This window comes from Benincasa hispida, chromosome 4, assembly GCF_009727055.1.
Source record: "Benincasa hispida cultivar B227 chromosome 4, ASM972705v1, whole genome shotgun sequence".
In the NCBI taxonomy this organism is placed as follows: domain Eukaryota; kingdom Viridiplantae; phylum Streptophyta; class Magnoliopsida; order Cucurbitales; family Cucurbitaceae; genus Benincasa; species Benincasa hispida.
In genome coordinates, this window is record NC_052352.1 from 24,311,941 (window position 1) to 24,322,659 (window position 10,719).

General features: G+C 34.3%; 1 protein-coding gene and 2 pseudogenes across 1 annotated transcript; all 3 read right to left on the minus strand.

Moving 5' to 3' along the window:
• Window positions 1-1,764: 1,764 nt before the first annotated feature.
• LOC120076138 (secreted RxLR effector protein 161-like) lies at window positions 1,765-2,520 on the minus strand. Its single transcript, XM_039029914.1, has one exon. It carries the CDS (start codon window positions 2,518-2,520, stop codon window positions 1,765-1,767), a length of 756 nt encoding a protein of 251 aa, XP_038885842.1.
• Window positions 2,521-4,083: 1,563 nt separating this feature from the next.
• Window positions 4,084-5,763, minus strand: LOC120076139 (annotated as a pseudogene).
• Window positions 5,764-6,106: 343 nt separating this feature from the next.
• Window positions 6,107-7,384, minus strand: LOC120076140 (annotated as a pseudogene).
• Between the last annotated feature and the right edge of the window lie 3,335 nt (window positions 7,385-10,719).

The window sequence follows — 10,719 nt, forward strand, 5'->3', positions numbered from 1 at the left end:
ATTTGATAGTAAATTTATTAAATATGTTACTTGTTTCAATGAGATGGTCAGATGCAATCATTTTAGATATATATGTTATTGAAATTTTAGAGTTATGTAATTGGTGGCTTGCAAAAGATCTATATAGTTATTGGTGTAAAGGAGGTTAGGTAGTTGTTGGAATCGTGTAGTTACTGGTACTTGTTTATGTAATTTTTGTTTTAAGAGGAATGATACGTTTTGTATTTGTCTAATTCTGATAATGTAGTCGTGTGTGATTTATAAGTTGAGTGTATAGTTGGTAGTTTGCATGTAGGAGATGTGTAAAGTAATTGGGTTTGCAGAAGTTCAATGAAGTTTTTTCTTTGTAGAAGTTGTGTAAAGTTGTTACTCAGTAGGAGTTGTGTAAAGTTGTTACTTAGTATGAGTTGTGTATAGTCGTTGGGTTTGCAGGAGTTGTTTGAGTTGTTTTACAAAAGAAGTGTAAAGTTTTGCATTTGCAGGAGTTATATATGTATAATTCTTGGGTTTGCAAGATGTGTAAAGTTATTTTTTTTTATAGGAGTTGTTTGAAGTTATTGCTTTGTAGAGTTGTGTAGCTATATGTTTTATAAGAGTTATGTAATTATTGGTTTGTAGTTCTACTACAAACTATATGTAAGTGATTTGGTATATATTTTATTTTTTTCATATAAAATATAGGTTTGGTATCATGAGTTACATTTTGATGCGAAATGCAAATTTTAGGTTAAAAGATTTTTAGGATCGATTACAACTTGCATATGAGGTGTCTCAATGACCCGAATTTTTTCTTCAAATTGGTATAGTTGACGAGTAAAAAATGTCAACAAAAATATATAATAGACGCTTAAAAATAATCAATAAAATTATATGTGAACAAATAATAAAATAATTTTTTTTACATGCAGCAAACATTAATAAAAAAGGTTTTCTTGACCTTTTAAAAAATAGTTGATGGACAAAAAATGTCAATATTACCTTACTTTGATGTTTGAAAAGTATCAACAAAAGAATTTTCATTGACGATTTTTCCATATAGTTGATGGACAAAAATTGTCAATGTACCCTTTGTTGATGACAAAATGTTAACAAAAGATTTTTGATGATGTTTTTTGGCCGTCAACAAAATTAGTTATCTTGATGTTCAGGCTTTCATGATGTGGGTTTATTTGCCCTTTTTATGATTTTTTTTGCCCATAAACAAAGGCCAAAATTTTAGTAGCATCTGTTTTGAATTCATTTTCCTCTCTTTTTGGAAACTCTATTTCTTTAATTTTTGAAAATTTTTGACAAATAACAATGAGTTTATTATTCTTCGAATGTATATGAAAATCATGTTTTACGATGCTTTGAATTTGCAGGAAATATCATTTGATCATTTGGTCTTTTTCTTTTGCCGTCGTAAGTTATATTCCATTCGAGTAAATTTAATTATTGTTCATATACTTTCTCGAAGAACATGATCTATTTACTTCCAATTATGAAATATTTGATTATTATTGTTTTTATTTTTTTTTTACTAACATTAGTTTGAATTATTTTAGGTTGTTTTGCCTTTTTTTTTTTTTTTGGTTGATTTTTAACTTTTTTACTTTGCTGTGTTTGTGTTGGAAAAACCATGGCATTGATCTATGCTATTATCAAAGTTTGCTATGGGTGTTTCTTGTTTTAAAATTTTAAAAGTGTTTTTAAAAGGTGAAATGCTAAACAAATAACATAGCTACGTAAGTAAATATTATCTTAAACAAAATGTCAGCTACCTGATCATGAGTCTTCACATACTCTAGTTGCACATCCTTTTTTTATGCACTTTCTAATATAATGGTACCGCATATCGATGTGCTTGCTCCGGTTGTAGAAGACTGGGTTCTTGGCCAAAGCAATTGTTGACTTGTTGTCTACAAAAGTTTTGGTTGGCTCCTCTTGTGGGAGTTCCAACTCCAGTAGTAGATTTCTCAACCAAATTGCATGACAAATACATGAGATAACAACCACATATTTTGCTTCACATGTTGAGAGAGTAACAATCTGTTGCTTCTTTGACATCCATGTGAAGGCAGTATCTCCCATGTAGAATACAAAACCAGTTATACTCTTGTAGTCATCCACATCTCTACTCCAATCGCTATCACTGTATCCCAAGAGCTTATAATTATCAGACACAAAATAGTACAAGTTGTAGTTTATCATACCTTTAATGTATCGAAGAATCCTCTTTGTTGCCTTCAAGTGTGTGGTTATTGGTTTTTCCATAAAGTGATTGATAACTCCAACTGTATAGAGAATGTCAAGCCTTGTGCATGTTAAATATCGCAAACTTCTAGCTAAGCTTTTAAAGAGTGTTAGATAAACTCTTTCTCCTTCCTCACAACGTGACAGTTGGATTCCACATTCCATGGGTGTATTGACTGGATTAAAATCATCCATCTTGAACTTCTTGATCACTTCCTTAGCATAACCTTCGTGTGTGATAAAGATGCCTTTATCTTTTTGCTTTACTATGTCAAGGTAGTAAGACATGAGCCCATGTCTGTCATTTCAAACTTGTTCGTCATCTCTTCTATAAACTCGTTGAACGTGCTTGGATTGGTACCTGTAAAGATCAAGTCATCTACATACAAGCACACAATCAATACATCATTATTTTGGACTTTGATGTAAAGTGCGTACTCATATGGACACTTGATGAAATTTCTTTAGTGTAGCTACTTGTCTATTCAAGCATTCCAGGCTTTTGAAGCTTGCTTTAATCCATAAAGTGTCTTTTTTAGCTTCAAAGCTTTCTCTTCTTTTCCCTCAACTTTATAGCCTTGAGGTGGCTCAATGTGGACTTCTTCCTCCAGTACTCCATTAAGGAAGGCAAATTTCACATCTATTTGATGGATTCCAATTGTTTTGAGCTGCTAATGAAATTATTAATCTAACAGTTTTGAGTCGAGCAACTGGAGCAAATACCTCATCATAGTCAATGCTAACTCTTTGACTATAACCTTTTGCCAATAGTCTTGCCTTGCATCTTTCAACTTCTCCTCTTGCATTCTTCTTGGCTTTGTAAACCTATTTCACACCAATTGCCCTGTGACCTTTTGGAATTGAGACTAGCTCCCATGTGTCGTTCTTATTAATTGCATTAATCTCCTTCCATAGTGCTTTTCCAATTTGGATTCTCCATAGCTTCTCGAAAATGACAATCGGCAAAAAGACAAAACAAAGAAAGAATATCTTGATTTTCAGTTATCTCATAAATTTCTTGTAAGCTTCTAAAGCGCTGAACATTTGAGTTTGAGCTTTTGTCCTTTTGAGAACTTGAAGTTGGCGAAGCTAGTGGAGTAGAAGACTTCTCTCTTGTTTGCAGTGTACTTATTTGCTCTATGTCATTTGTTTCGAAGTAGGGCAAGAAGTTGTAGTCTTCATCATGTCTTCCTCAATCCCATTCTCCTTCTTCATCGGATACTACGTCTCGACTCATGATTGTCTATCCTGTATCTGGATTTCAGAACTTGTAGCCTTTGATATTTGAGTCATAACCGATGAAAATGTATTTTTCACTTTTGTCATCCAACTTGCTTCTTGTTTCATCTGGTATATGCACATGAGCAATGCTTCCAAAGACTCTGAGATGGAAAATCCCAAGTTTCCTTCCACTCCATGCTTCTTGTGGCATTTTCCCAGATATACTTCTTGTTGGAGATCAATTGGATAGGTAGATTGCACATGCTACTGCTTCTGCCCAAAACTCCTTTGGTAGTTTCTTGCTTTTAAGCATATTTCTTGCCATGTTCAAAATTGTTCTGTTCTTTATTTTTGCTCCATTTTGTTGAGGGGATCTCGACACATTCAAGAGTCGACGAATTCCATGATCTTCACAATATTTTTGGAATTCAGTTGATGCAAATTCTCCTCCACAACCAGATCTCATAGTCTTGATCAGTAGACCAGTTTCTTTCTCAACAAGGAGTTTAAATTTCTTGAAGTTTTCAAACACCTTTGATTTATGCTTTAAGAAATATACCCATGTTTTTCTCGAAAAATCATCAATGAAGAGAAGGAAATAGTTACTCTTACCAAGTGAGCTTGGCTTGATCAATCTGTATACATCTGTATATATGAGTTCCAAGGCCTTTGAGCTCTTGAATTTGACTCCTTTGGGAAGCTTTTCTTGAACTGCTTACCAAGTACACATCCTTCGCACACTTGATCAAGGTAGCTTATAGAAGGTAGCCCTCCCACCATGCTCTTCTTAGAGAGTGACTCTAATCCCTAAAAAATGAGATGCCCATATTGAAGATGCCAAAGCCAAGATGTATCTTTCTAACACATCTTGATGCATTTTGCGACGTCATTTTGAATTTGAGTATAAACATTCTATTTTTTGTCATTGGCACTTTACAATCAAATTACTTGCATTATTTCTAATAGAAAGGTTACTATCTTTTAAACGAATGTCATAACCTTTCTCTAAGAGTTGGCTTAGGCTCAAGATATTACTCTCCATATTTGGCACGTAATAAACATATGAAATAAATTGGTAATCACCATTCTTTAACCAGATGAGAATGTTACCTCTTCCTTTTACTTCTACCTTGGATTCATCTCCAAAGGCCACATTACCACTCACTAATTCATCAAGCTCCACGAACATGCTTCTTTCTCCACACATATTGTTGCTTGCCCCAGTGGCCAGGTACTATGCATTATTTTTGCTCCATTCATTGTTCGTGCAAGCCATCAATAAGGTTCCTCATTCTTGACTTCTTTCTTCAATGTAGTTCACCTTCTCTTCAACTTTATATTTTTGGGAGCTCTACACTCGGATGCATAATGACCATACTTCTGACATTTATAGCATTTAATGTTTGATTTATCGTACATTGATCTTGAGTTGCCTTGTCCACAATCTTTTGTTGAGTTCCCTGGTTCTCTTTGGGAGTTATTGTTGTTGTCTTCATTGGGCCTCCAACCACGTCCTTGTCCTTGTCCATGACCTCTTCTTCTTCCTTGATGTCCACCTTGTTCTCGTCCTTGTTCACTTATATTATTAGGACTAATTCCTCCATTAGTCGAATCAACTCGCAACTTGAGCAATTGATCAACAATTCCTTCTCTTCTTTTTCTTTTCTTCATATGCTTGTAATGAACCCATGAGTTGCTCAATGGTCATGATCTCCAAGTCTTTTGTTTCTTTGATTATGGCAATCATTTTGTTTAAACTTTTGATCTAATGATCTTATGTTTTCTCCATGATTTTAACATAATCAATCTTTTCACCATTTCTTTTAAGTTGATTGGCGATAGTTAAGACTCTAGAAAAATAGTCTAATATGGCTTCCCCTTCTTTCATATGAAAAGTTTCAAACTCAGCTCTTAGAGTTTAAAGATATATCTTTTTAATTGGATTTGCTCCCTTGTATGATGTTTGAAGCTTCTCCCATGCTTCTTTCACTGTCTTTGCTTCTGAAATCTTCTCAAAAGCATCATTATCTAATCCTTGATAGATTAGATAGAGAGCCTTCTTGTCTCTCTTTCTTGAGTTCTCAAGCTATATCTTTGCACTTGAGAATGACCACCATCATTCTCTGGTTCAACATATCCTTTCTCTACGATCTCCCACACATCTTGTGAGCCAATGAGAGCCTTCATCTTGATACTCCAATGATCATAGTTGCTCTTGTTGAGTATAGGAACTTGAAATGGAACCATGCTATTGCTTGCCATCTTCTTGAAAAGGATCTTTAGGCTCTGATACCACTTTGTTGGAAAGAAATTTTGGAGGTTGGAGGAAATTTGGAAGAGAGAATTGAGAAAGAGGCGACTAGTGTTATTGGTACTTGAAAAATAGTAAGACATACCTCCTATTTATATTAGTTATCTCCCATAAATCTATGGTTAGGATTTTGCCAATACATTCATGATTTAATGGTTACAAATGTCTCTCTAGAATATTTTATACAGTTACACTTTTTTCTTATATTTTGTAGATAATTCTTCAATCTACTCTAAGCATCTTCTACAAGTAATATCTCTAGAATATTCTAATGTTTGACATTTTCTAGAACTTGGGCTTTTGTTTGGGCTAGCCCCAATTACTTCTAACCTAAAACCAAGTTTATATTTCAACAGGATTATGTACTACTGTGATAAATCTACTGAGATTATTAAAAAGATTTGAAACTTCTTTATCACTCCTGCCAATTCCGTTGATTATGACTTCAGCTTTCACAAGTAAACTCACGTCTTTCTCTGTGTTTATCAAGGAATCCATAAATAAGACATATGTGATTACATACTTGTCCTTATTTGCTACAGGAAAATGCTCAAATGTTATTAGGTTTCGCATCATAAGTTCAAAGCACCATCAATATATAAAAGTGGGATTTCCAAAACCCCATTTTTGAAGCTTATGTCAACCATACATTTGGGATCTTTTGCCTTTTTTATGATGACACCAGCCTCGCAGAGCTCAGTTATGGATGGAGGAGTGATCCTCTTTTCCTGATTCTGGCCATGCTTCTTTTGAAGACAAGGCAAGGGGAAGCAGAAAATCAATGAGCTTAAGAATTTGTTCTTAAATATGATCTTCTCACTATCTTCCTCATGTTTCTTCTTTTGCATATTAGAAGAAGGCATCATAGAGACGACGGGGTAGCTGAAGTGATCGATCAAGTGCTTTGATTTTGTGGCGATGATCACATCAGAAAGTTGATTTATGAAAGAGATGGGGACCTCATGTTTGGGTATTAGGTCAGACAGACGTTGAAGAACAAAGAAAGGAACTTGATTTTCCAACATAATCATATCACTTTCTATATCAAGGAGTCTTGTATAGAAGAATGACATATCTACATTATTTTCAAACTTTGTGAATGCATGTGGATTGCCCCCGTCATAATCTAGTATCATAAACTCCACTACGAAACAACCATGCACAAGCATCATTTCAACAAACTCCTCGTCATTCATGTTTATGGGTTCTGCATAGCAATTTCGAGCTTCTTTAATTCAACTTTGAGTGCTTTTCACCAAATCCTCTAATGATCCGGGTTTCACCCGATCCTCCGATGATTCCATCTTATAAATACGACCTAGAAAGTTAACAAAACCTTGATGCTTATATCGTTCCGTGGCTATCAAATCCTCTCGAGTAGAATGGTGAAAAGGACCGATGGAAATGACTCGAGGGGTATAAACTTTATCATTCATACCACGTAGCTGTTTGGGAACTCGATAGATGCTGAATTCTACATTAACAGGAGGCAGTAGTTCCAGCTTATCTTTTTATGGATATCACAACGTTGCCACAAAGCTGTTCATCAACCTCACTAGTTTCTGACACATTGTAAGATTTTTTGTTTGCTTCATGTATTGCAATCTCATTCTTTCCCATTTTGGACTTGAAACACACCTACGTTTTCAAATCTCTTTCAACAAAGATCGATGCATACGTATTTAACAACTATTTGATTTTTCGTTTTGAAAATTTAATTTATAATAAATACTAGTATTCCTACTTATAAATTTCTTTGTTTTGTCATCTATCATTCGTTTTTAAAATCTAAGCAAAATTTTGAAAACTAAAAAAGTAATTGCTTTTGATAACATTCTTTTCTAAAAATTAAGCTTAAAAATACTACTTTCCACATTAATTCCTTATTTTAATAATCTACCTTTTTAAAAACGTTTAAAAAATCAAGTCAAAATCTCTGAAAATGAAAAGCAGTTCTCAAAAATATCATGTTTGTTTTTTAAATGTGTTTTCAATTAATATAAAACAAATAATAAAATGGTTATCAAATATGCCATAACTTTTTATAGGAAAAAAATTTGGCTAGAATTCAAGTGCTTCCAACATAGATAAAAGTTATTAAAAAGAAATATTGAGAAAATAAACATAATTTTAAAAAATCAAAAGAAAAAAAAAAATCAAATGGCATCTTAAATATCTAACCTTTGTTTCTTTTATTTTATTTATTTTTTAACATCTTCTCAATATTGGCTATTTTATTATGTCCAAATAAGTCTAATTTAAAACATGCATGTTGGTTAAAGTCATGCAATGACTTCCTTGCATATTTGATGATATAAATGTATAAGGTCTCATTCAATTTATATATAAGGAAGCAAACACTGAAATTAAGAAGAAAAAAAGTACCTTAGCTTGTGTGAAAATTGATGGAAGATGTTGGTGGTAAATGAAAATGAGGGAAGAAAATGGAGTAAGGAGAGGGTTTATAACTGCAAGAAATAAAAGGTAATACTATACTTGTGATGGGGTGGCTAACAGACAATAAATTACTCGTGCATGTTTTCTACCATTAACACGTGGGAGTATATAAATTCATTAAAAGAAATTAATCTTTCTTTGATTCTTCATCAATATATATAAACATTCTGCATACAATACTCATCACAATTCAAACCTCTGATTAAACAAAAAATCTTTGAGGCAAAATTCTAGAATGTATCCTTTCTTTTGACACCTTCCCTAAATAATTTGATTGATAACCCATCTAAATAAGTCTCTTTGTTGGATAACACTAATTTTATGTAGAAGCTCACTTTCAATGTGGCGCTCCATTCATTTTCAGGAATGATTAATACATTTTCATGTTTATATTAACAACATAAATACAAGAAAAACAACTACAAATGTATGATAAAATAGAAATGATTATGGAACTTAGCTTCTTGTTCTTGGGCTCTGTTGGATTTATAAAGGAATGGGTGATGGAGTTATTGCATGCAATCATGCGTTGGACATGCTTAAGCTATGTGTTTGTGCCCATGCGTCGGAGGTCATGCGTTTGAATGAAAATGCATTAATCTAGTATGCAATGATCATGCGTTCCTATCACAAGTTTTCTTGCCTTCTCTCCAAGTATAACGAAAACGCAAGTTTCTCGGATAATCCGAGGTTGAACATAGGGACTTGTCACTCAATAATGCTTGTGAAGTCATGCATTTGAGGTGATGAATAAAAGTAAAAAGAGGAAATTTAATGGATATACACACTACTCCTACTCCTAACTAAACAGATAGAGCAATAGGAGACTTGCGATGATAATTGGTAGATACACAACAACCGTTAACGCATATTAATGTTTATTATCTTAAATTGCTCAAGTAATCCCAGCTCGTCGCACTAACGCATCGCACACCTCTTAGTGGTCAGCCGCATGACTATATCTCTATAGTGCATGGTTATGTCGAGCATAAGATTGTGTCTATCTCTAGGGACAATGCATACTTTGCTTTAGTGCATTCCATCTCTTACTTTCTCAGGCAGTTAGACGCGGCTAATTAACTTATAGACAAGCATTGCAATAACCCATAGACAAGCGTTGCTACAGCCTTTCACCAAGCAAAAAGGATTAACTCACTATACTCGCACAACACACACCTCTTGGTGGGTTGCTACATGCGTCCTATCTCTAGGCTACACGATTAAGTATGCGGTCGCCTTTGATAAATAAACGATGAAGGTAAATGATGATAAAGATAAAGATGATGAAGAAAATGGCATTGAAGGGATCAAGATATGCATTGATTACAAAATGTCTTAATATCTTAAGCTAAAATGTAATATAGTATACAAATGTTAGAGGAGAAATGAAGGACTCTAGGTCAAGGCTGTCGGTGGTGTCATGGATGAATAGTGGAGATGTCTCTCTCGAGCTCTATCTCCGGCGAAAGCTTCGGTCATCACTTGGTCTGGTTTGTGGAGATGAAGAATTCTCACTAAAAATCTGGCTCTTGCTCTCATCTGTGATTGCAAACCTCTACCTTGAGGCAGAAGTTCGGATGTCTTGAAATGAAGATCCAAGGGGCTATTTATAGAGTTTAAACACCGACAACTATCATGATTTTGTTATGTCTCATTGCTGCCTTTGTCGCGGTATGAGCAATGTCACATCGTCTTATCTTGTTGATACTCCCAAGGTATGCATCCGAGCTTGATTCAGCTGAAGTATCAATGCGTTTTACCCATCTTGCGATCGCCCTTCTATTATTGTTGTCACTCTGTGGCCGCAATCTCCAATTGATCACCACATTCACTTGATCACCACAACTTCCATGCGATGGGCGCATTCGATCACTGCATGCATTCGTCTATGCGATATCTCGATTTTCAGTGCATGCATTTGTCTGCGATTGCTTATTTCTGACGCATGCGTTTGATTCCTGCGATAGCTACAAAAATAGACACTTTGGCACGGAGTAACGCATAATATTGGGGTCATTGAGAATTTAGGTTCTAATCGACGCAAAACTCAATTTTTAAAAAATTCTAAGTATTATCACCACATTTTCTACTTATTAGCCTTTATAATTCTAAATAAAAGGCTTATAATAATTGACATTTCTGCCAGTTATCACACCCCCAAACCTTGAATCATGCTTGTCCTCAAGCATGCGTTATACTCAAGAAATTCTTAATTCACCTTCCAGCATTTCTTTACGATGACTAGCTTCTCAAAATATAATTTACACACACCTTTGACCATCACCACAATGCTTTCCTCCACTTTGGCTGCTTCTTCAAAAAGATCTTTTTTAAGTTTAAATCTGGCAATCCTTTGCTAAAAAACTTTTTATTCATTCACCGCAATTTAGCGTTTAGCTTTTGAGAACGCGTTCATCAAAATACTTCAAAACTTTGTGATGACTTATTAACATACGACATTGAACCTGGTTACGCCCTTCGTTTTGGTTTACCCCCAC

What these genes read in the sequence shown, in the direction of transcription:
- LOC120076138 (XM_039029914.1), bottom strand. Translation starts at nt 2,520, where the DNA reads ATGTCTTACTACCTTGACATAGTAAAGCAAAAAGATAAAGGCATCTTT.